The sequence below is a fragment of the Lissotriton helveticus genome, chromosome 4_1 (genome assembly GCF_964261635.1).
Source record: "Lissotriton helveticus chromosome 4_1, aLisHel1.1, whole genome shotgun sequence".
NCBI lineage: Eukaryota > Metazoa > Chordata > Amphibia > Caudata > Salamandridae > Lissotriton > Lissotriton helveticus.
In genome coordinates, this window is record NC_136063.1 from 173094992 (window position 1) to 173121990 (window position 26999).

At 44.6% G+C, this 26999-nt stretch overlaps 1 protein-coding gene across 1 annotated transcript in view; it reads left to right on the top strand.

The window, feature by feature from the left end:
- LOC144828469 (ly6/PLAUR domain-containing protein 2-like) overlaps positions 1 to 26999 on the top strand; it is a 35473-nt gene that overhangs the window by 4764 nt on the left and 3710 nt on the right. Inside the window, exon 2 of the mRNA XM_078686658.1 lies at positions 10581 to 10700. Within this exon, the coding sequence (XP_078542784.1) occupies positions 10581 to 10700 (120 nt within the window). The remainder of the gene's footprint in view (positions 1 to 10580; positions 10701 to 26999) is intronic.

A 26999-nucleotide genomic window follows, 5' to 3' on the forward strand; every position in this document is an offset into this window, starting at 1 on the left:
CCCACCTGAAGGGCTACAGGACAAGCACAGCAGGTGACAATCCATCCAAAGCCCGGGTAGGAGGGTGGAGTGGCCTGCGCACATTGAGATGCAACCTGTGTCCCCTCCCATAGGCAGACTTTCGAAGGTGATGGGCCAAGAGTGAAGTCTGCCTGGAAGAACACCTGAGCAGTTTAACTGCATGGAATTCTGTGGAGCTGCATAAAAGTTCAGGGAGATTCCATGGAGTTTCGCCAACGGGTGGAAAATATGTACATCACGCTATTTCCGCTGCAATTTAGAGCCAGTAGCGTGAGCAGCACTGAAAAATCAGTTCAAACTGCATCGTGCAATGCACAACAGTGCACAGCCCTTCAAGTTGATTTTGCTGCTGCTCGAGTAGATGATATACTCGAACTGCAGCAAATCTGCTCAAGAGCAGCACTCTTGAGAAAATCGTGCTAGAGGACCCTAAACTTCACTCGCCAGCTCTCTTCGCAAGAAACAATATCCGCCCTGTGGTGTTTGACAGAATTTGCCAGAACTCTGCGTCTTAAGAGTAACATAGAGTCACCAAAGTCCGACAATTCTGTGGGTGGAGCGAAACATCCTGCCCACCTCCACACCGAAGGTGAAAGGCTGCAACTTTTGATCTCCACTCATTGCACCTCCTCCTATTATTCCCATGTGCACAGAGGTGAGGAGTTATATGAACCGTCTAGGTCAATGCTGCCACAGTGTGCTGATGGCTCAATGTATATATTTCTGTACTGGGCCCCAATCTCATGTCAGACAAAGGTGGTGGAGGAACTATACTTGAAGAGACCCAGGAGATCTGAGGAGAGATGAATCATACGTACCATGTGTGGCAACATCCCCTGCAGCTTTCTAACACCAACCGACTTTAGGAAGACAGACTGGCAGGAACAAGGGATCAATAACCTGTAGATTCCCGCATGAATAGCGGGTCCTGAACTTGGGGGGGTTAGACATTGTCCCCGGGCAACACTCAGTGACTCGCGGGACACAGCCATCTGGACCTGAAGCTGCAGCCATGCTGTTTCTGGCCACAGTGCTCGTCCCCCCCTTAAAGGGCTCCCACAATGTCGAAATCATGCAGGCAACTTGTAATGTTCTTTTCTGGGGAAGGAGACTAAAGAAGGGAAGGCTACTGATGCCCAACAAGAAACCACCCCAGAATTCATCATAAAAGGGCTGGCTGCACTGAAGACTATGCTTTCCGAAGTGGAAGAAAACACATCATAAACATCTGTGAGTATCCAATCCACCCACCACGACATCTCCTCCTTTGACAACAGACTGTTCAGTGCAAAATCCAGACTGGACCAGATCGACAACAGTCTGGCAGCCTCTATAGACAAAATCACTGGTACAGTCAGACGAAACTAGCTGGAAGACCTGAGCCATCACGACAATTTACAGATCTCAGGAGTGCCAGAGATGCAGAAATGTGACAAAAACATAGGATTTTTCACCCAATTTATTCCGATCATCACAGAGCTCCACTTCAATCCATCCGTGGAGCTCCAAGAGGCTCACAGAATAAGGCTGGGGCGCCCTATAAAGAAAGAAGACCGAAGACAAATTATAGCTTGCTTTCTATGTCACCAGCAGGCCTGTGTCAATATCCAGTAGACAGAGGAAAAGTTTTTCATATTCATTTCACCGGACGTTTTGTGAGAAACTATGACCACTCAGAAACAATTTTAAAACTTTTTCCAAGGCTCAAACAAGTGGGCATTCATTATCATCCCCTAAACACTGCAATAATGCTGATAACCCACGAAAATAAGACAATAAAATTCACTGACCCCAGACAATTGGAAGGATACTTGGAGTCGTTTTCAGCCACAGGAATGGACAATGATGCCGTGAACCTGACCTGCTGCTCACTCCTGCAGAGGAACAGCCCCATCTCGAAGAAGTCACCAAACAATGGTCAAGGGGGTCCAATGTTTTGACACGCCTGTAAACAACCCCAGCCGATGGACAAGTCGCAATCTCCACTGAAGACCACCTGATTACTCAGCCCTGTTCCTCACACTCAAGAGCCTTACCACCTTACTGCACCCCAAGATGCACTACTACACATACACAACGTTAGGTACCCATCTCCCTCCTCCCCCTTTTTTTCTACCCAGTCTATCTTGACATTTATGTCACCTTGATTCCTGTATTTTCACCTGACCTCTGGAGACCTCAGTAGCCATGCCATGACAACTTGGCACACATTCTTTCCCCGAGGAAAACAAGCACCCCATAATCCTTGACCGCAGGCTTAGGTATCCCCCCTTCCATTCTAGCCCTCATACCTTCTGCACTTCACTAGACATGTGTGGAGTTCACAGAGTTCTGCTACGTGGAACTCCCTGAAGTGACTAAAAAAACTCCACTGTGAAACGTGGGTTCCGCAAACCATGGTTACGTTGCACCATTCGCACACATTCTTTGCACCAGGTTTTTGTCCAATGCTGTAAAATAAGTGCGAATGGCACCATAAGCAGCGCAAGAGGGTGCTGCTTCTTTCTGCCACTCGAGTAGATGTTCTACTCAAGCGACAGCTTCCTCAACGGGATCAGTAGTTTTTTCAAAGCTAGCGGTGGCGACCATCCGCAACTGCCCGTGTTGAGAAATCTCACCTGGAGGTGGTCTGGAGCAAGATTTTCTTTGCTCACGCTCACCAACTTAATGTTGGCGGGCGCGGGAAAAACTCAGCTCAGCTGAGTTTTTGGGAATTCAGCGTGCTACGTGGAGCTCAGAGTGTGAACAACTCTGCGAGCGAAGTTGAATTACACCCCCACGCCTACACTTCAACCTGGACACCATACAACCAGGACCAATGATACATTGAAACAGCACCTTTCAGTAGTCTCTCTGCATGTTAGCGGAGTTACAAAATATGTAAGAAGGCAAGAATGTTTAAATACACCCAGTCACTGCAACCAGACATAGTTCTTCTGCAAGAAACACACTCATTGGAGGCAGAAAGCCAGAAACTGTGCAGGGAATGTGTAGGGAGGGAATATCATGCCTGTAAACGTTTGCCGATCTTCAGATAAAAATCTTCTAATTGTACTTTAGTATCAAAAGGAAAGGTGGGGAGGCAGGGCCTTTTCTGTGGCCGCAAATAAGCTTTCAAATTCTCTTCCTCATTCTACCTCCAGTCTTCAAGCTCACGTTCCTTTTCGTAAGGCCCTAAAAATGTGGCTTTTTAACCCCTTCCATGCTCATGACGAGCTGAGCTCGTCATGAGTTGCGCCGCTCGCATGCTCATGACGAGCTCAGCTCGTCATGTAACGCGGCTTTTTAAAAAAAGCCGCACAGCGCGAAAAAAGCTGCCGCACGCATGCGGTTAATCTTTAACAATAGATGATCCTAGGACCTGAGGTCATGGAATTCTGCTGTTTTTCTCCTCCTTCTTACAACTAACCGCTATCAGCACCTTGACACCATTGGGCATTGGTTTGCCCTCTATAAGCTTCTTTTCTGGTTGCTGGTTGATTGCTTTATTTCGATATGCATATATCATAAAAGCATTACAAAAGATAAAACAGCATGTCGAAAAAGGGAGACTGTACATTTAGATTTAAAAAGAATAAGATCACAGTTAAGTAGAATAAATTATCTAAAACAGCATTAAATTGATACGGCCAGTCTTTTAAGTCGAATCAACCAAGCCCATTTAAAAAATTTAGAGACAGCACAAACAATGTTGGGGGCTGTATTAGTTAAAAGTATCCGAAGGGCGACTGTGTACTGGCGGGTGCCCAATTCTCTGCAAATTGGTTTGAGCCATCGTGATCTAGGGTGCCCATAATCCGGACATTCAAATAGAAGATGTGGCACAGTCTCTGGTTTGTCAGGGCATAGGGCACAGTAACGTGATGCAGGCTCTGACTTGTTCCACCTGGAGCAAAGGTCGGCGAGGGGTAGAGTTCCTAATCGGAATTTAATGTACAAGGACCGGTCCATGGCGATGGTGATTAGGTCCATGTAAGGCTCAAGCGCAGCAACATCTTTTATGAGCAGAAAGGCTGCAGTGGCTTTGCAGTGCTGCTGGTTACTGGTGCGCTTCGCGGAGACCCATTCCCAATACAGTTTTTTTAAAGAGTCCTTTGGGGGGGCTGAGCGGGTAAGCCAGCAGGATTCCAAGCCTAGGTCCCTTAAAAGTTGGTTGGTAGCCTTGAGCCATTTGATCTTCCGCCAACCAGTGGAGCGCATCACCTCTGCTAACCCGTCAGCGTTGGGTTTTAGATCCGGAACCCTCCACAGGCGGGCCCAAAGCTGGAGAGGACGAAGTCGTGCCTGATCCCCAATTGCTTTGCAGCCTACATCCATTAGCACCGGAACTGTTGGAGTGCTCGACGGGATAGCAAGGAGGTCTTTGATAAATTTGTTCTCGGCCTTGCTCAGGGAGTCCAGTTTGCCTTGACCCCACAGTTCAGCTCCGTAGAGTGACGCGGAAACAGCTCGTGCTTTATAGATGTCGATCAGTGGGGCAACGCAATGTTTGGTAGAACTGCTGTACTCCTTGAGTAGGGCCCCTCCAACCCTTTTGTGGCCAATTATCATTTTGTTGATGTGTGCGGTCCAGTTCATTGAATCACTTAGACGGATTCCCAGGTAGTCAAATTCAGCCACTCTTTCAAGCTTCTTTTCATTTCATTTCTTTCAACTAAGGGCCTCAGCTCCTGAATCAAAGAATCTAAGACGTTGGTTGTAGACCATGAGAACCCAGCGCACACACCGAAAGGCCATGAGGCTATAAAAAGGTCTGCAGCAAAGAGAAACAAGAAGTACATTCTTAACGGCACCTAGGCGATCTGCATGCAGAGGTAAACCCAGAAGAAATAGAGGGCAAAACATCAGTAAATTGGCAATTGTGGAGGACCATAAAGAACTTCAATCTGAATGTCTTAATCAGGACCAAGGAGGAATAATGATTGTGGTATTACTAGCGCTGTTAATTGGCAGGGTACTGTTGTCTCTCCTAAAAGTTATTTTAATCATGGGTTCACCAATTAAAGTTACATGTTAATTGGCAATTTGTAAATCCAGAGGAGTAATGTTTGACTTTGGGTATTCTCTCTAAATTGTTCCATGATTTGACTTCAGTTATCAGTCTCCCTTTGCCCCTAAAGTAGGGTTGATGGTCCCTCTCCAACTCGCCGTTTTCTGGTCTGTGTATATTAGCATCCCTAATAGCATACACACCTCACATGTTTATCCTCAGGGGATAGACAACCTTCCAGTTGTGTGTGAGTGGTTAGTGTTTTGTAGCTTCGCAGAAAAGGTTAAACAGTTGAAGGCACCGATCCACCAGGCCTTCAACCCAGTTTGAATTTTCATTAAATCAATACCCCAAACATGGCCATAGCCTATTTCTTGCTTATGATGACATCTCGCTCTATAGCTCGCTCTCCTTGGCTGCACTCATTCGTACTCCCTATGAGTTACTTTGCACTTTTTCTACAATTTAAAGCTGAGAAAACGAGCGAATATATCGTGATAGTTCCAAAAAGCTGATAGGAAATCTACATTTGTTAAGAGATCTTGGTTTCGGTGTCTTACTATGATTATTAGGCTTTGAGGTGATTATGTATCAATAAACATGAAGCTGAATTACCCCGTTGGGTCTTCTACCACAATATTAGGTTTTGAATATCATGCTGAGAAAATATTGAACCCAGAATATCAACTACCACAATATCGTACAGTTAAATATTTGAAGGTATCTTAAGGCATATTCTGGAAACAATATTATTTAAAACCAATATTTTGACACTTAATATAGTGACAGACTGACAGGCAGTAGGCTCCCTCACTCTTCTTCATGAAGAGAACATGCAGGCAACCTGAAGATAGGTATGATCATGTGCACCATTACAGTGTACCAGGCTCCAAGTGTCACAACAAGGGCATGTATTTGAAAGGCATGAGATGAGGTACTAATATCTGAGAATCCAATTAGGAAAAACCTGTGTGGACTTATTAGGAAGATTCCTGGTTAGATTCTGAAGCTAGATTGCTTACTGGGTCATACAGCATATCAGCAGTATTTCACATACATAGAATAAATGTTAGAAAGTATGGAATACCTTGTCACTGCATAGAATGAGGAGCCACAAATATATGTTGTATGATATCAAAGGACAGCATAATTCAGTAACTATGGGTGGCTGGAGCTACCAACAGTATACACATACGTACACGATAGCAAATTGGTACGTGAAGAAAATTATAGTAAATTGATTGCACAACACATGATCGGAATGTTTCAAACACCAACCGATTTTAGTAACTAGGAGGTAGAGAATGGACTTTAAGAAGTAAGATGCTTGTCTTTGAATGCATGAGATATGCAATGAAAAGGTAGTGTGGGTGCTAGCTACACATAAAAAAGCGGGACCCTGTCTTATTTGGTAATGAACCATGGACTCTGTCAATATCTTTAGAGCTCACAACAGCATGGTTAACCTGTTATTTTTTGTTTTTTTGTTTATTCGATTTTGCACACGTTACACATGCCCAATCAGTGAATGCAAGCGATAAAAAAAGAAAAGGGAATGGTGATACATCAGCTTCACACCCCCATATGCATTTTCTTTTAATGTAGAATAAGCGTAGATAATTATTACATTTGCAGCAGTACACAATTCGTTGAGGTGATACAAACTAATTCCCTGTGAATAAATTACATAGTGCTGATACAACCGTGTTATATAAATGAAAGCCACTGCTTCAAAATGGTACATCTGCTAGTGAAAAAAAGTGGTATGATGAAGACCCAACTATCGTACACTTGCTGATATTAATGAATATTGGGTATTAGGAATGACTGAACAACTGATGATAATAATCACAAGAATAAAGAGATCAAATGCAGGGGTCATTTGCAAGTTCAAGAACCCAGACAACCCCTCTGTGGACAGACCCTTCTCCATAATTGCCACAAGAGAATGGAATAAGCTCCCTGCCGAAATTCTGAAAATCTCCTAACTACTCCCCTCAAAAACGTACTTATTTAATCAGTAATAATCTGCGAAAGTTCCAGGCTCTGTTTCCTGAGAAAGCTTGGTGTTTGCGTGTTTTCTCTGACTTAATAGTAAGAGGATTTATGTGAAAATCTGGCTGGATACTGTGGTTGGGAAAGGAAAGGTTTTTTTCTAGCACACAACAAACTTTAAATGTCTGTAAATTAATTGTGCAAATATTTCAGAATATGTCAGACTTAGGAAAGCAGAAATGAAGTAAATGTTTTGTAATTCTAAACTGTGCTGGGACCAAATATTTTAATTGATCGAAACAAATCAATACACTGGGTGATGCCATTTCCACACATTATTGTTTGTGCACTTTATAGTTTTATCAGTATAGCTGTATGTGCAAATGTAACAGTCATTTCAATGGAAAATGTGTTGTCTGTAATGGTAGGTGCTACCACATCATGCATACTCCACTCTACACTACTCCACTTACCACCAATATGTCACTCCACTCTGCTCTATGCCACTCTAAAACACTATATGACACTCCATTCTACAACACTCCACTCTACAAGAGTCCACAACACTTCACTCAACGCCACTCCACTCTACGAAATTCCACTCCATGACACTCCACTGTACACCACTCTATGCCTCTTCACTCTAGGGCCACTCTGCTCTATGACACTCCACTCTACTACACTACACTCTATGAAACGCCACTCTACGACACTTCACTCTAATACACATCATGACAGTCCACTTTAAACCACTCCACTCTACGACACTCTACTCCCCTGTTTGACACTCAGGGGCATATTGACAAGCCAATATCGCTTTTAGCAGCGTTCTGGTGGCGATATCCTTTTCTATTTATTTATAAAGCGGCATTAAGCCACTTAATGTGGCTTAACATCGCCTTGTAAATAAGTCCCCTTTTCATGCTTCAATTAGCATGAAAGGGGCTTGCAATGGGTGTTGCAGTGGGTGTTCCGCCGCAACACCCATTGCTTTTTGATGCTGCCCCACATTTACAAGGCTTGGGCAGCGCCAACAACTAAGACCAGGGAATACCTGGTCCTAGACGGGCGATAAAAGGAGAATTATTCATTTCTCCTCAATTGTTGCTCTTTCCATGTGTGATGCTTTCTGCAGCACACATAGAAAGAGCAAATCGCCTTTCAAGATTGTTCATGTGCAGGAAGGTGTCCCTTCCAGCAGATAAACAATGGCCCCTACAGCGCAGGCACCCTTGTAACATGGCGGAAGGGTGCCTGCACTGGTGCAAGGCAGCTTTATCACTGCCAGTGCTAGGGGGAAATACAGGGGTGCGCCGTATGTTTGTGAATAAGGTGCATCCATGTGTGGCTTTACCACTGCACTCTGACATTTTACTGTAGATATTCCTTTCAATGTCATTTCACTCTAGGCCACTCTACTGCGCTCTATATGACTCCAATCAATATCAGTCCACTCTAAGTCACTCTCCGCCACTCCACTTTACTCCAGTCAACACCACTCCATGCCACTCCACTCTATGCAATGCCACTCCCCTCTATGCCACTCTACTCAGCGACACTTTACTCCACTCTGCGCCAACCCCGATCTACACCCCTCCGCTTTACAACAGTCCACTCTATGACGCGACAATCTACGACATTCCACTCCACTCAATGACGCTTTACTCCACTTTATGCCACTCTGTGACACTACTCCACTATATCTGAAACACACTCATTTGAGTACAATGACTTTACATAAACGTGCATTATAATAAAAATAATAATGATTAACAACTCAGATGACAATGATGAATCATTATTATTTTTATCATAATGTACGTTTATGTAAAGTCATTGTACTGTACATAAACGTGCATTATAATAAAAATAATAATGATGAACAACTCAGATGACAATGATGATTCATTATTATTTTTATTATAATGTACGTTTATGTAAAGTCATTGTACTCAAATGAGTTAGAGCAACAGTGCGCATAGATCAAGTGGTTTCACTTGTGTGTTTCAGATGTAAGTTATACACAATAGGGACATTGTGTAAATCTATGCAGCACACTTTGTTTAGAGGAAAGTAAAACTTTATTGTCAAAGCAGATCATAATCCGGTAAACAATAGGTGTGCCCCTCCCCCCAGAAATCTACTACTCCACTATATGCCACTCCACTCTACGCAATTCTCTCTTTGCCACTCCATGCCATTTTGCTCCACTTTATGACATTCCACTCTACGACACTCCACTTTATGACACTCCACTCCACTCTACAACCCTCTACTCTATGCCACTCCACTCTACGAGCACTATTACTCCACTACTCTATTTTACACCACTCTACTGTACACCATTCTATGCCACTCCGCTTTGTGCCACTCTATGGCACTCCACAACACTCTACTCCACAGTATACCTATCCACTCTGCCCCTCCAAACTTTACTTCACTCTACAGCACTATATGTCACTCCACTTTACGCTATGTCACTCCACTCCGCTCTACAGCACCTTACTTTATTCTATGCTATGCCATTCTGTTCTAAGTCACTTCACTGTATGCCACTTCAGACTAAGCCACTCCAATCTACGACACTCTATGACCGTCCACTCCACGACAAGCTACTCCACTGTATGCCCCTCCACTCATTGTCACTCTTCTCTACTCTATGCCACTCTATTCAACTCTATACAACTTCATCTATTCCACTTTACCCCACTTCATTGTACTCTATGACACACAACTACACTCTACTCCACTACTCCACTGTACACCACTCTATGCCACTCCAATCTATGCCACTCTATTCCACGCGACTCCACTCTATGGCATCCTACTGCACTCTATGCCTCTCCTCTCGGCTCCTCTTTTCTAAGCCCCTCCACTTCACTCTACACCACTATACTCCACTCTACTCCACTCCACTCTACTTCATTCTACTCCACTCCACTCAACACCACTCTAAACCACTCCACTCCACGCCCTGCCCCATCACTCCACTGCACGCTCCGCCACTCCACTCTACGACACCCCACCCCACTCCATGCCACGGTTTTCTATGCCACTAACCTTTAGCTAAGCTGAACAGCAGCCACATTAGTGAACAAGAAGGCTGAAAAACATTGGCCAAGCCAATAGCTCTTGCATAGGCACGGTCTATTGGTTTTGCCAATGCTTGTTTATATATGGTATAGGCATCTCATCTTGTATTTTTCTTCTCTTGTCATTTTGTTTTTTCAGCACCAAGAGGTTTCAGTGTGTATGCATTTACAAATATTAAATACAAATAGTTCTACTCTTGATTCCAAGATATTGTGGAACAGTTAGGGTGGAGTTTGGCTGCATTGCTGTGTAGATATTCTAGTTCAACTGGATTTGACCTTAATGATTATTGAGTTCCGCTATGAAATTACTTGAACAGCATAAATGATACCAAAGTAGTACAGCTCATATTCCATTGTCCACTGGGACACATTGACGTCCAGTTTGTGGCACCATCTTTCACATTTGAATTGCAATCACTGATACTCATTCACCTATTGATGTGAAAACTCATGACAAATTGCATGTTTTTCTGTTTCAGTTGATGCTCTCCTTTGCTACTACTGTCCCCTTCAAACTACTGCTGCAGAATGCACAACCATAAAAAACTGCACCGGGCCGTTAGAGTCGTGTCAAACAAAGCTTTATTCAGATGAAGTTGGTAAGATTTTAAGTTATAAGCAGGATGTGAAGACAGAGCAACTGATTGGGTATTGCACAGACTGTATGACATTATGCTAATTTACCAAAACCTAATTCAAGAAAGAAAACCAGAGTTACAAAGGAATGATAAAATGCAATGGTATGCAAGCTCATGGGTGCTTGAATTGATGTCACGTTGGGGGGGTTCCAGATTTTTGCCAGGAGGAGCTCTTAGCCTGTTTTGAGCTGTAGCGGCACTCCCTAGTCTGCGCTGGAGCACAGCCACAATCTTTATTTTGATGTTCATTTTTTCTTTTGGGCAGTTTTATAAAGCACATGAGCACCAAGTACGTTACATAAGGATGCACATATTATTTGGTAGGCACAGTGAGATTATGTTATTTGTCCAGAATTATAGGCTATCTAGCCGGGATGTATGACGTTACAACGCATACTTTTACATCGCGTGCCTTTACAACGCGGTATTTACAACGAATACCATTACAACGCATAGTGCTTTTAGGCGCTGGATAGTGAATTGTTTAACTTACTATTCCAACTCCAGTCCCCGTGGATAGTAGGGAAGGTGTTGGATAGTACATTAAACCCATTCCCTATCCTAGAGCGCCCCCCAGCGCAATGCGTTCTAATGGTTTGCGTTGTAAAAGTTGCGTTGTAAAGGCACTGTGTGGTAAAAGTTGCGTTGTAAAGGATGTTTAAAATCTAGCCGACGTGAGACTCAAATCTGCTTCTCTAATTCCAACGTCGGCAGCTCTGCCTCAAATTAGAAAACCATAATGGAGATAAAAAAAGACACACACACACAAACTTGCATTAAAAAGATACACATACGCAGCACACACACAGAGTAGCACTCACCTGTTACGGTTACCTAACTGTGCTGAAGTACATGCCTCCGTGGATTAACACAGGCGCATTTTGCACAGTACGGCGGAAATCAATGAATTGCCAGGCTGAAAACCTCATATCCCTAAGGTCTGTTAAGTCATCATCCAGGCAAATCTATACCTCCTGGGATGAGTTTTACCCTTGATGACGTTTTCTTAAAGTTAGCCCCCGGGCGCTTTAGGCTAAAGAACTGCAGCAAGTGGGGCTTCACGTCAGTCAAGGAGTAAAGCCATGCCACAGTCTACCCTTCCCTAACTTGTCACAGGGTTGTGTCAGGGAGCATCAAAGACCTGACCCTATTCTGTGATGACCAAGCTAAGGGTGGATAAAAATGGCACTAGCATTCACGCCAAGAATTCTCAATTTTATCAAGGACACGGAGGAGAGGATTATTGCTTTTACTAAAAAAAACACAGCAGCCAGTGAAAAACCTTTTAACACTGTACAAGCTACATTTCCCATGATACTTTGCTCACAACCACCAATCATGGTTCAGCGTCCATATAAGGGTAGCCATCGTCATCTTAAGTGCCTCTTTCTCTTCTATGAACAGTCCGTCAAATCAAAACTGCTATAATAACCAAAATTGCCTGTAGGGCCAACTCCTGCGGCCTTCCCCAACATGAGAGCAACAGCTCATCCAGGAACCGGAACACAAGTGTCACCAACGACATGAATCACTCAGTTTTTTTATCCAAACTTAGAAATAAAAAAAGAGCAGTTAAAACCATATAACACAGATTATACACATGGGTGTGTCAGCAAGTAATAACAAATCATATAATGGCTGACATATTGGGCTGGATAATCCTCGCCTCCGTGTCCTTAATGGAATTGATAATTCTTGGTATGAATGCTAGCAATTTTTCTATTCTATTTCTGGATCAAAGGCTCCGATTATTGATAGTTTAACACTTGCACACATGTCTAGAAAAACATAGTTTTTCTTAGAAAAGCCTCACCCACCAGGGTTGCCCCTTGGTGGCATGCTTCATGTGGTGATTGGTTCATCCTGACCCGCAGCGGATCGAGGCGTGCTACGGCCAAGCGAATATCGCAAGAGCATTTAGAAATAATGTCTATGATAAAGACAGTGTTCATGAGGGGAGTGGGAAGTAAGTGCTAACAGGTTAAAAATATCTGACTAATAGGACCCTTACTTTATTCCTGCCTCTAGCCAGTATGGTAAAAAATCAGGGAGTTCTGTTTGAAGAAGTAGTCTACAATGTGTTTATCTCTTAAAAATGGTCCACACCAACAGCTCTAGACAGTTGATATGAAGGGACAATTCTTCGAGAGACCACCTTCCATCGGTGGAGATATCTATGCAATTAGCTCCCCAGCCCCACCGGCTGGCATCTGACTCTATTATCACCTCCGGTTGAGAACCGAAGATGGCATTGCCGTTCCAGGCATCCTCTTGTCCCAACCACCAGCGGAGTTCCTCCCTCACTTACTCTGCCAGGGAAATTTGATCTGTATAACACAGGCCATATGAAGATGTTACATTTCATCTCTGGCTTGGATCAAGGACGCTTACAGACCGACCGGGCGAGCGATCCCTTGTAAAGAGACCACGTGTTGAGAAAGGACCGACTTCAGTTCCATGTCTTGCACTTTTGTTTTGGGAAGCCTCAAGTAGGCTGACTAAGAGTCGATCATAAACCCCAGAAAGTCTGTCATCTGACAGGGACAGAGAATCGACTTGGTTCCATTGATGATGAAACCCAAATCCAGTAAGAGAGAGACGTCATCTGTCAGTGAATGTTCACCAATGACTGAGCCATGATGAGAATGTCGTCCAAATAGATCATATTGCGTATTCCCTGCTCTCTGAAATGGGCTACTATTGGCATCATCACCTTGAAGAAGCACCATGGCGCCAAAGAAAGCCCGAAAGGAAGGACCAAATATTCCAACCACCTGCCCCTTCATCAGAATTGAAGAAATCTCCAGTGCGAGGGAAAGTAGTAATAGTCACGTACGCATCCTTGAGCTCCAACCGGACCATCCAATTCCCCTTCCGCAGTAGATCTACTAAAAGATGGATGCCTTCCATCTTCAAATGTTTGTACACTATGTACTGATTGAAATCTCTCAAATTCAGAAGCAACCAATGACACCCTCCCTGTTTCTGAACCAAGAAGACGTTGCTGGAGAAATTCCTGGCGCTGTTGTCGCAATATGCCACTGCATGCTTCGGCAGCTGGTTTTCTCTTTCTGCATCTATAAAAGTGCACTCTTGTCTGGAAAACGTACATGACGAGGCAGAGACATTTGTCATGGGTTCTATTAAAACTCTAGGTGAAACTCCAGAAGAGTGTGCAATATTCATGCATCCTGGGTAAGAGCCCTGCATTTGTGGAGGAACAATCTAGCATGACCACAAAAGGCATAACTGAGTCTGGAGAATCTGTGTGCCACCTCTGAAAGAATCTTGCCAATCTCTTCTCCCTTGACTGTATCCACCTCTAGGATGGCCTTGATTATAAAAACGGGCAGGCTAGCCGCCCATGCCTCACCCTGCCCTATTGAAAAAGCCAAAGACACACAAATGATGGACGGAATGCAGAACAAATCAAATATTCACCCCCAGTCAAGAGATCTGGGTTAAATCCATCATTCTTTTGCTCACCATGTCACCCCAGTTTGGACCCAGCCATATGCAAATCAGTCTTAACCCTGTTCTTCATGGGAACAGTCCAGCCCAAACTGCCAAGCCAGGTCCTCCCTGGACCCGAAACAAGCATCCTGGGACAGGTTTTGGGGCATAACCCCTGATCAGCCAGACTCTCCCGTGCTCACTACACCACTGGATTCAAAGCTAGCGTGGCTGATATGGGGTGATACCCCAAAACTGGTCCCAAGATGCTTGATTTCAGTCCAGGGAGGACCTGGCTTGGCAGTTCGGGCTAGACTGTTGCAGTGAGGCCTGGGGTCAAGACTACTTTGCATATGTCTGGGTGGTGAGCAAAAGAACGATGGATTAAACCCAGATCTTTGTGACTGGGGGTGAATGTTTGAATTGTTCAGCATTCCGTCCATCGTTTGTTCCTTTTGCTTTTGTCGCCCTAAGGGGGAAGGGTATGCCGAGACGTGGGTCTCATGCTCACTGCACTACTGGATTCGAGCTAGCATGGCTGATATGGGGTGATGCCCCAAAACCGGTCCCATGAGGCTTGTTCTTGGTTCAGTGAGGACCTGACTTGGCAGTTCGGGCTGGACTGTTTCCATGAGGCACAGGGTCAAGATGGATTTTATATTTGGCTGGGTCCAAACTCGGGTGGCGTGGTGAGCAAAATATCGATGGATTAAACCTAGATATTTGTGACGGGCATGGATATTTGGATTGTTCAGTATTCTGTCCATCATTTGTTCCTTTTGCTTCCATTGAAAAGGCCAGCATGGAAAAGTCTTTTTATATTTGATTGAGCCTTACCCAGTGAAGTAAAGCTACCCACATACTTGGATACATCATTGACAAATTTATCTCCAAATATATGGCCCTCAGCCAAGGGGCCCGCTTCGGCTGAAACGAGTCTGGTGGGGTTGGAATCCATGCACATAGGAGAGATTAAGGAGAGATTTGCGCTGAACACCGGCGCAGTTCTCGTTCCCCAGCAAAAATATAGCCTGCTGGGTCCAGCCAGCTAATATATCAGGGTCAACCTGTGCGCCCGTCTCCTTGGCCACAAAGGCCATCTCTAAAATGTTTGCAAGAGGCCTTGCCAAATCCAGTAGCTTGTCCTAACACCCGCGCTAAGTATGGTCAATACCCTTTAAAAGATCTTTCGCAATCTTCTTCAAAAAGATTAACATGTTCGTGTCAATTTCAGGAGAGTAAACAACTTTGTCAGGGATATCGGGCATTGGACATTTGGCCTGATGATGGTTACAGACCTCCTTTTCAAAACCATAACTTAAATTCTCATGGAGGTATTCAGACAGTTCGGGAACAGGCTCTCAATCGAACAAACGTGGATGGACAATATCCTGAGATTTAAAAGTAAAGGGATTCCAGGGACTTAGATCAGAAATTTGTGGCCTGGCTGAGGCAGACTTTATTGCCTTTTTTATTTTAGGGGGATTATCATGATCGGACTAGGTGGAATCAGTATTTGTGGTATCAGTATCAGTATAATTCCCCTCCTTACGCCTGGGTGTTACACTGAGTATCCATGTTCACCCAAAGGGCCTTGTGGGAGACTAGCCAGAGTGTCAGCATAAGGCCACTCAGAGGACTTGGCTTTCGATTAACTGGGTACCTCAGAAGAACTGGGCTTGGGGTCCAGTTCCGGCATTTAGCAAAACACTCCAATGAAAAGTAATAGACTTAAGGGCAGCAGCCAGAGTCAATTGCCCTGTTGACTGATCGCTGGACAGTGGTATCAAGAACGTCAACTAAATTATCTTCCGAAAGGGGCCCCTGTTGTTCCTGATAATAGGACTTGTATTCTTCCTCCTCAAAGGGGGCCCAATCTTCCATTATTACTGATATCCTTTCATGTAATAGGAAGAAACTACCACATCTATCCTCAAAGGATCACACAGGGAGGAGCCAGCCCCACGTGCACCAGAAAACCAACAAAAATCGACTTAGCTCCTCAGCTCAGCTGCAATCACAATTATTCCAGCCCCAGTGCAGCCAGGATGTCAAAGACAAACTGTTAAATTGAACGTTAACGCGCTCAGTTGGGCAGGTCGATTTTTCCAGCCTGAGCCAGCATCAACTGCACGCTGCAAAGTTACTGAACAGGGGGAAGGCGGGCTTTGAAAGAACGCTACAGCAAGGAGGGCACAAAAGGAGGGCGGTGCATAGTCCAAAAACTCACAAGAAGTAACCCATTTGGGCTACGCAAGTCTGCACGGCTCTAGTAGGATATCGGGCTCGTTATGAGGGAAAGGACCAATAATAGTCTACATGGGATTAACGCGAAGCATACCACTCAAAGGAGCGAGGTCATGACAGTCAACAAATGATCCCATAGTCAGGACAACACAAATAAACAGTGCCAAAATTGCCGCGGTGCGGTCCGCTCACAGAGTGTAACCGGGCAGAGTAACAATGGTCCGAAGTCGGAACAGCCTTACATGTAGCTTTTTATCCCGCTGCGTGAGTGCGCAGGAAAGGAGATCAATTTAATAACACAATCATAGACAGTATAAAGATTAGAATTTATAATAGAAAATAATAACTTATCTCAGCTGAGGACTCAAGGTTGGTGGCAGCACCTGAGGTTCTCTGTGGGAACCGCTCGCAATACCCAGCGCCATATCGCGCACGTTTACTTGCAGAAAGCCTCAGACAGCGCTGGCATGATTTAGATGTCAGCGCTGTCTTGCCTTATTTTAACAGAACTTTTTAAACCACTTATCATTTATGTGCACTGTGTAGCTGCTAAGCTTTGTTTTGATCTGTACCTCGCCCCTTTCCACCGCGGCTGACTGTGCCGTTTGCGTGGAGGGCGAGGCGCCATCTTTGATCAGGCTGGACCGGAGCAAGCGGTCTAGCTCTTCTGGGAGGCAGGGCTTAAAACGACCGAAAGCCCAGGGCCCCCCGAGGACTCAAGGTTGGTGGCAGCACCTGAGGTTCTCTGTGGGAACCGCTCGCAATACCCAGCGCCATATCTCGCACATTTACCTGCAGAAAGCCTCAGACAGAGCTGGCATGATTTAGATGTCGGCGCTGTCTTGCCTTATTTTAACAGAACTTTTTAAACCACTTACCATTGATGTGCACTGTGTAGCTGCTAAGCTTTATTTTGATCGGTACCTCGCCCCGTTCCAGCGCGGCTGACTGTGCCGTTTGCGTGGAGGGCGAGGCGCCATCTTTGATCAGGCTGGAGCGGAGCTAGCGGTCTAGCTCTTCTGGGAGGCAGGGCTTAAAACGCCATGTGCATCCGGGAGCGCAGCGGACGAGCGCAGCGGGCGCGAAGATGGCGCGCAGAAGGTGCGCCTAAGGTAAGCCCGTCTGCGCCCGTCCGTGGCCGGTCCGGCTAGGGGCCAAATTTATGGCCAAACATATATTTACTCCTCAAATGATTTACTTACTTTGAGACCCCTTGATCATCTTTGCCCGCCATTACCCCTGTATGTACTAAAACGTACCTCTTCTTATGGTATCTCTAAAATCAAGTATACAGCTGGTAACTCCATTTTTAACCCATGCCCATGTGTTGCCCCTCAGCCCTTATTAACCCCTTCCATGCTCATGACGAGCTCAGCTCGTCATGAGCATGAAGCACACTGGAGCTGTGCTAATGACAAGGTGAGCTCGTCATGAAATAAAGAGATTTAAGAAATCTCAGCACAGGAGAAAAATACCCTTAGCATTGAAGGTGTTAAAACCACAGATTAAACTTTGCTGTATTTATCTCAATACGCGATCTATGGTTAAACACCAAATGGACATATTTTTTATGTTGACATCTGACAAACCTGATATCGTGCTTCTTCCGGAGACTTGGCTTAACCAGGACTCATTGCCGGATATTTTGGCCTCTGTCCCATCTGACTATTATATTTTAAACGTTAACAGACCAGCTGGCAAAAAAGGTGGAGGAGTGGCTGCCATCATTCACAATACTCACAAATGTATTACACTTCCTCCTCTTGCCCTGTCCAGCACGGAGAATATTGTTTTTAAGACTGACACAGATAGTGGAGCACTATTATTAGTTTTGATTTATCGACCTCCCCAATCTATGCCAACCTTTTCTGCATCTCTGGCCGAGCAGATGGCCTCTCTTGTAACAAATTATTCCAAAATTGTCCTAATTGGAGATTTTAATCTCAGGTTTGATGATATTGAAGCAGACCCCCAGGCAGCAGAGTTTAAGGACGTACTTTTAGACCTAAATATAATCCAACAGATTCACTCTCCCACTCATGAGCAAGGCCATAGTCTGGATCAAATATGGTCTAATAATCTTTCCCTATCGATCTCCTCCATAACTCCCTGCATCTGGTCGGACCACTTCTTTATACATTTTACACTTACCATCGATAGAGGCACAAAACAGTCAATCCAGGCGGGTGGAAAAATTAGGAAATGAAAGGGTATTAACACACCGGCTTTCTTGGACACCTTGGCCACTACCCTTCCCCCAATGACTAAAGACATCGATGTCATTGAAGAAGCCTTTTCACACTGGATCCAACGGGCAGCTGATATCCATGCACCCTCTGTGAATTTCCCCCGCTCACGCCCTAATGACGCACACAAATGGTTTACCCCACAATTGAAGATCTTAAAACTTGACGTGCGTCAAAAAGAGAGGAAGTGGAGGACCAGGTATCTACCACAAGACAAAGCTAATTATTGTCTGGCTCGGAAAACCTACCAAAAATCTATTTTAAAACAGAAAACTGATTATTTTTCAGAAAAAATATTGAATTCACAGAATAAGACAAAAGATTTGTTCAACATAGTGAACGATCTTTGCAATAGTGATAGAACTACCCCTTTGGTTACTCCTACACAGGAGCTTTGTGACTCTCTGAATGTATTCTTCCTAAATAAAATCACTACTATAAAGCAGAGTATTTTAAACTCTTTTCCCCCTGTCCCTCTGGACGATGTCTATCATAATCCTTTTATTTTAGAAACCTTCCTTCCATCGATGCTAAAGTCTTGCTTTACCTCCTTGTACGTGTCAAGTCTGGATCACCTGATGACATCTGTCCTCCATATATTTTTAGAGAGGTGGGGTCGGCTATTCCACAGGGCGTTCTTTCGCTGCTAAATGAGTCACTTTTACAGGGCAAAGTGCCGAGCAGCTTTAAGAAAGCTTTGCTCATTCCACTGATTAAAAAGTTAGGAGCAGACACACATGACCCAATAAACTATAGGCCAATATCTCTTCTACCCTATGCATCAAAAATTTTGGAAGCCCATGTCTCCACATGTGTGTCCAAATTTATTGAAAAATCTGAATACCTGGAACCTAACCAGGCTGGCTTCCGTCCCTGTCACTCGACGGAAGCCGTGATCCTTGCTGTCCAAAACACTCTAAGACACAATGCTGACAGAGGCATTCACCAGGCCCGCGTGCTCCTTGATTTGTCGGCAGCGTTCAAAACGGTTGATTACACCATTCTTATCAACCGTGTCGAACCAGCCGGCCTCAGGGGCCTTGCTTTAAGCTGGATCACCTCTTTTATCACAGGACGTACGCAATCAGTGAGACGTGGCACTTTCACAGCTCGTAGAACTCCCATTACATGTGGGGTACCTCAAGGATCATCATTATCACCTCTAATATTCAATCTATATCTCCGCCCACTAATATACTACCTAAGGAACGCCAAAGTCACCATCTATAACTATGCGGATGATCTCCAACTTGTCTTTCCTCTTAACACTACAGACACTGTGGTGGAATTTCAGAACACCATGACACACATACAGAGGTGGATGACTCTCAACCACTTAAAGCTTAACCCAGGCAAGACAGAATTAATCTTGCCTGGGAAAAGTGAATTAAGTTGGAGTCCATGCTTTTGGCCACATAGTATGGGGGTCCCACCAACGAGATCTCTCTCGGTTAAAAGTCTGGGAGTCACACTCAGCGGAGATCTCTCTCTGAAAGGACAAGTTGACATAGTGGTCTCCGCTAGCTTTTTTCAACTTAAGAAAATAAAAAAAATAGCCCAGTTTCTGACGCAACCCGCACTTACTTATTGCCCTCGTTCTGTCCCGACTGGACTTTTCAAATAGTCTCTATTTGGGACTCCCAGCGGGCCTGCTAAAAAGACTCCAACTTGTTCAAAATCAAGCTGCCAGGCTTATTCTGCAACAACCAAAATGGCAGTCTATCAGACCTGGCCTGAAACGACTTCATTGGCTGCCTGTGACACAGCGGATTGCGTTTAAAACGGGATGTATTATTTTTAAAACCCTACAAAACACAGGTCCAAAATTCATAAAAAACCTTGTCTCTAGATATAATCCCTCATTGAACCTTCGTTCTGCCTATAAAGCTTTATTGGTTGTCCCGACCTTTAAGAAAAAACGCCTTGGCGGCTGCTGTTTTGACCATCTCGCAGCCACCTTTTGGAATTCTTTACCACTCCCTTTAAGTATGAGCCCAGACCTTCTCACCTTTAGGCATTCTCTTAAAACATGGCTTTTTTATCAGGCTTACCTTTGAGTATTTTTGTGTGTTATGTTCCTTCAGATAGCGCCATGAAGCCTACGGGCGTACGAGCACTTAATAAATAAATATTAACATAACATAACATAACAGCTGCAAGCAGTAAAGAAAGAGACTCTTAAGATGGCGATGGCTACTCTTATATGGACTGCTGGTCCGTGATAGGTGGTTGGGAGAAGAGTATCATGGGAAATGTAGTTTGTGATAAAACGTTTATCATTGACGGCTGTGTTTTTGCAGTAAAGAAAAGAAAAGCAAAAATTGGAGCATCCGGTCCTGATATGGAATTTAGAGGCTGAAGCTAGGAACCTGAGCCCTGGATTCTGTGTAGTTTATCAGCTCTGCTTTCAGTGGCCCATTGCGCAGAATTCAGTTCACAGCTTCCCGCGCTGCTATACCAAGTGCTTTGACAGGCTCAAGGTGGATAGATTCTGCAGAACTTTGGAAAGCCTTTAAGCGTTCAGCCCCCTACTGTGAGTCTCCCATGCAATGAGAAAAGAGAGAGAAATAAAGTGCGGTATTGAGGTGGGTGAGCCATCACACTGGCACAGAGAGCCAAAGGTAGACACTTGATCGGATCCCAGTGCTCAGCCAGAGTCTTGAGAATATTTGGTGAGAAAAAATTGAAAAAAACATTGTTAGAATACCACAAGCTTTGTCTGCAGCAAGCGCAAATGCATGCAGTCTACAAGACCTTGCATTTATCCACACCGAGTGCCTTTACAAGCTCAAAACTAGCCAGATTTGCAAACGTGGAACACTATTTATTTCGGGCCTATATTGCACCCCAATTCCGCTCTGTTGGAAAGTATAAAGTAAAAGTGAGTGTTTCAAAGTGAACTGAGAAACATTCCTGCCCCTGCCCTGATGACAAAGCAATGACCACACTAAGAGGTACCTTAAGTAAGTTGTCATTCCTAACGACTGCTCAGTGCTGTCGCTGACGACACTGACTGGCCAGCGGCAAATCACCGATTCTAAATATGTTGTTTTTCACTTTGAATTATTTTCCAACTGCACAGCCAAAAAGGTGGGAGTGCTTTGTCCTTCTTCTTAATTGTTCTTGCAGTTTAATATCATGCAAACTCAAACCCAGGGCAGTAGAGTGCTTAACATGAGAACCAAAGTATTTCATTATGAAAAAGAGAGCTAAAAACATGAGATTGCAAAAGCAGCGGCAGGTACCACACTCTGCGGTTTTAGTACTTGGGGGCAGAAGGATTTGCCTTAACAGCAGCGCACATAAAGTTTCACTGTTATCAGTAGTTTAATTTGAAAAAAGTGGACTGACGGAAAAGAAATCCATAAATCGCTTAACCATATGTGTACAAACACTATAAATGTAAGTGCTCATCAATAGCATGGCCATCCCTCATCACAAAGGCTAACACTGTCCCCAATACTTTATAGTATATTGGTGCACTGTAAAGTAGTGTTCCTGAATGTAACTGTCCAATACCCAAATTTGACTTTAATATTATAATAAGCCACTCCTTGTCCCAACGCACTGGTACTCTCCCATTCAAAGAATTGCAGCACTACTGAGAAGTGCCAGCACTATCCTTTCCAAATTATGTTTGCTACGTGAAACTCATGCCCAACTTTACGCCCCTCCACTTTCAGATGTCCCCAGCGACCATTGCCTGGCAGTGCAAAGAACAAGCTGAAATAATTGCTGTGATATTATGTAAGAAAACAAAGCACCTGTTGACCCCCCATTAACCCCTTAACTGCTGGGGCTTTTCCATCCAATGCTGAGCCCTTTTTTTGGCTGTTGGGGTAGTTGGTGCTTAAGGCTCAATAACTTCTTTCCACATAAAGTATCTGTTGGAAATGGCCCTCTCTGAAGGATCACCCCAAGCATTTTACATTTTGCCTTCCTCCTCCACTTTTTCGGACTTTATTTTTGCTGGCCTTAGAACTCTGATCACTTTACTACTACTAACCAGTGCCAACGTGCATGTGTTCCCTACTCTAAACATGATAACATAGGCTAATAACCAATTGGCATATTTAATTTACTTCTAAGTTCCTAGTAAAATGCACTACATGTGCCAATGATTAGTTCATTAAATGCTACTAGTGGGCCTGCAGCATTGTGCCACCCAATAAAGTAGCCCTCTAACCATGGCTCAGGCCTGCCATTAGAGAGCCCTGGACATGCAGATTACACTGCCATTGCGACCGGCCAGGTCTAAACCCTCTCTTTTATATATATATAACTCACCCCTATGGTAGGCCCAGGACATCCTAGTGTACAGGTTGCAACATATTCAATATGTAGAACATGTACTTTTGAGTTTTTCATGAATTTGTTTTTTACTACTGAAAGGCCTATCTCTCCCAAAGGATAACATTTGGGATTAATTTATTACATCTTATAAGTGAAATTCCCAATTGTGAAGAGATAGAGTTTTTCAAATTTGGTGTCTACTGATTCAAACCTTAAAATAACAACCGATGGTGAAGTCAGATTATGAGTTGCAAGTCCGAAAATGGCACTTTTAAAAATATGGCATTTTCTTCATTTAGCCCTTCTGTACCTGGTGCCTTTCACTGAATACATGTCTGGGTTGGGTGACAGCTGAGATTTGTGCATTCCTTCTGGATAGCCACACACAAAAAGAGCTTAGGTATGACTTGATCGGCCATCCACATCCTGATGGGCCATCCTGTGTAAGATGGGAGGGAGGGGCTGATACTTACATCTGAATAGGCTGTGTCCTGTCCCCACAGAAATGGGCAGCATACCCCCTGGATTGAGTCTGAAGTCAGGGCAGGAAGGGAGATCCTCTGTGCACTTGAAAGCTTTCTTTGAAGTCTCGCCCACTTCAAAGACACAACAGGGTATAAATACTAAACCTCTGACATCATGACATCAGTACACGTCTGAACCTGTGACTGCTCTGCCAGGACCAAGAACTGCTGTGGCACTTAAGGACTGCCACTCTGTTGGGCTCTAGCCTTTAGGTGCTCTTGCCTTTCTGAGCTGGCCTGCTGTTCTCCTCTTTGGGAAAGCAGGACCGGACCTACATCACTTGAACCCAGAGTTACACCAAGGGCTTGCTGGCTTATCTCCTGTTCTGCGTCTCAAGGACATCAATGACTTCAACTCATCTTGCTACAGCACATGGACTTTGCTTGCTGCAAGTCTTACCCTGCCAATTGGTGCCAACCCAGTCACGGGCCCTAAGAAGTGGATATAACGTGTCGCTTCAACTAGAACTCTTTGCATCCACATCAAAGCCAGCGCATATTCGACTTTGGGTTGGAACCTGCACATTCCCGTCAAAGTGTGGACTGAACCAGTACATCATCTTCGGTATCAACGCATCACCTGCTGCTGGAGCATTAGCAATGCATCTCTTTCAGAACCGCTGACTCGCACTCGGAACCACTGCATCGCCGGCATTACATGGGGAATCTCAATGCATCTCGCCCACTACGTGGCCCACACCGACACATTGGTTTGGCTGCACCTTTCATCTTCTTTGATGACAACACAATCCCAGATTGAGGTATTGTTGTTCAGCAGGTCCAAGTAAGTCCCTAAATCTAGCCCGCGCTCCTACCCGATCAGCCTGAACTTTTGACTTTGACCCGGGCCAGCAAGACCATATTTCTCATTTAAGCGCTTTTTGCATCTAAGTGCTATTTTAATTATATTCTTTGAAAATTCATATCTCAACTTCTACTTGTTGGATTTTTTGTCATTTTGGTCTTGTTTTATTTATAAAATTATAATCAATTTATCTAACCTGGTGTGGATCTTTTTGCAGTGTTTTATTGTGTCACTGTTTGAAGTTACACATTGCCTCTTAAGCTAAGCCTGACTGCTTTGTGGCCAGTTACCAGAGGGTGAGCACAGGATATTTTAGGGTGTGCTGTGACTTACCCTAACTAGGATTGTGGTTCCTGATTGGACAGGGTGCATACCTTTGCCAACCAAAACCCCAATTTCTAACATTGGTGTTAAGCAGTGAGGATAGGACTATTGTTTGTGCAGTGCCATACGGTAACTGGGTGTATACCCACCTACATCCAAGACCACTTAGGATTTTGTAATTTCTCCCTGTTTTGCGTTTAAAAAAATCCTCAACATCATGTCTCTGGCTGTGGATTCCACAACTGGAGCCATCGAATTTGAGATGGCCAATCTGGAAACATACACAGGGGCCTAGCTTAAAGACTTTTGTAGGCAGATGGGGGTTTCTGCCAAGAGTGCCAGCAAGAAAGTGGAATTTCAAAAGGTGATGAGGGCCTCAACAGAAGCCTGCTCCAATTAGCGTGATGGAATGTGGGAGCCTGAGAATTGCTCTTCTGAGGACCCATCTGCAGCAGTTGAGGACAATACCCCTGAATTTGAGCTCACTGTGAGATCATGAACCAGCGTCTCCTCCAGTGGCTTATCCACGAGGAGCTGATGGAGAGGAGAGAGAATTTAAGCTACAGATGGCTAAATTAAAGCTGGCGGTATAAGAGAAGAAGGCTGAAAGGGAGGCCAAAAGAGCTGAGGCAGAGAGAGAGCCTTAGCAGAGAATAAACATATTTATGCTCACAAACTGAGTCTAAAAGAGCTGGACGTCAAAGCCAAGCAGTCAGAATCCAGCAGTAATGGTTGCAGCATACATTCAGTACAGAATGGAGACAAGAAGGTTTATATCCCCATGGATTTATTGTCCTGTTACATGGTGGTAGATGACATTGATTAGTGGATTTCTGTGTCTGAGGTAGCACTTACGGCCACACCAAGTACACCCCTATGAAAACCATTTTGATTGCCAAATTTGGACTGACCCTGGGAAGTATTGCCAAAGATTCAGGGATAGTCAGAGCTTCCCAACCGGTCCTGGGTGGACTTTGTTAATTACTCCAGTTAGGCACTGAATGGCTGGGTGAGGGGCAGCACAATTAGTGATTATATTGGGGTGTGCCATTTGATCATGAGAGAGCAATTGCTCAGTATTTGTTTTGCAGATTTGCACCAGCTCCTATTCAACGATAAACTGATTGACCCCAGGAAGCATGCTGAGGAGGCAGACCTTTGGGCTAGCACCAGAGTGTCCAAGAAGGTACCTGGGAGTGACCCCAAGTAGGGTGATTCAGGTTCCTCCCAACAGAAGGAGGGGGAAGTTAAGCATGGCCCAGACAGATTTCAGAATAAGGGGGGTAGGAAAGTGTTCCCAAGTCCCATCTGAGAAACAGGGTGGTGATTCTGGTGGCTGGTGGCCCGGGACAGCCCATTTCCAAACCCGCTGCTTTGAGTGCTCCCATTAAGACGCAAGCAGGGGGACTCTGTTTGTCCAAAGAAGCCACCCATTATTGGGACCTCAACAGGAACCTCGAATGGGGACTCAGTGGTAAGCTGTTCCAAAGGGCAGGCCGTAGACCATGACATGATCTCCCTTTGTTGCGAGATTGACTCAGAGGGTGGGTTGGTGACTCCTGAGGCTGGGAATCATTACTTCCACCAATGCTGTCCCAGTCACTGCTCTGGGGGATACCAAGGCTAGCCAGACCCTGGTTGTGAAAAAGCTAATTACCCCAGAGCAGTCCAGTGGCCGGGTGTGTAGGGTAACTCTGGCTCATGGGCAGGACTTCTTTCACCCTATTACCCTAGTATCCCAGAAGTGGAGTGGGGTGGTATCCAAGAGGAGGATCATAGTTAGTTCCCAGATGCCCATAGACTGTGCTCTGTGGAATGGTTTGCCCCTGGTGTAAAAACTGAGAGGGGTGGCTGCAAAAGGTGCAGTTTCAGTTCAGTTTTCTGTGGATACCATTCCCAATTGATGGGTACAGGAACCCAGATGGAGGCGCAGGGTGAGGGAGGACTCTCCCTTGTCCCCTGTTCAGCTTCAAGGTGCAGACTGTGGGTTGATTGAGCAGTGTCAGTTCACCACCCCTTAACTGGTGGGAGAAAGAGTGGAATCAGTGTGCATAGTTTTTGACTTCCTTTCGAAATAACAGCAACATGGAACTTTAGTACCATTAAAGAAAACCAAACTTGCAAATCAAAGAATGCACTAGCGCCCCAACAATCACCTACAAATTTAACTTACCGTCTATTAGATGGTATCTAGATTGGAGAATTGATCAACAATCTGACAGAAAACATTCATGCTGAACAATATAACAATAAATATTGCGTGTTTCACCACTTACAATACCAAAAATGTGAGCTATGAATTAAATGTCTTCATAATCTCAAGCATAACAGAGCATCGGTCTCTATAATAGTGAAACTGTAATACTAA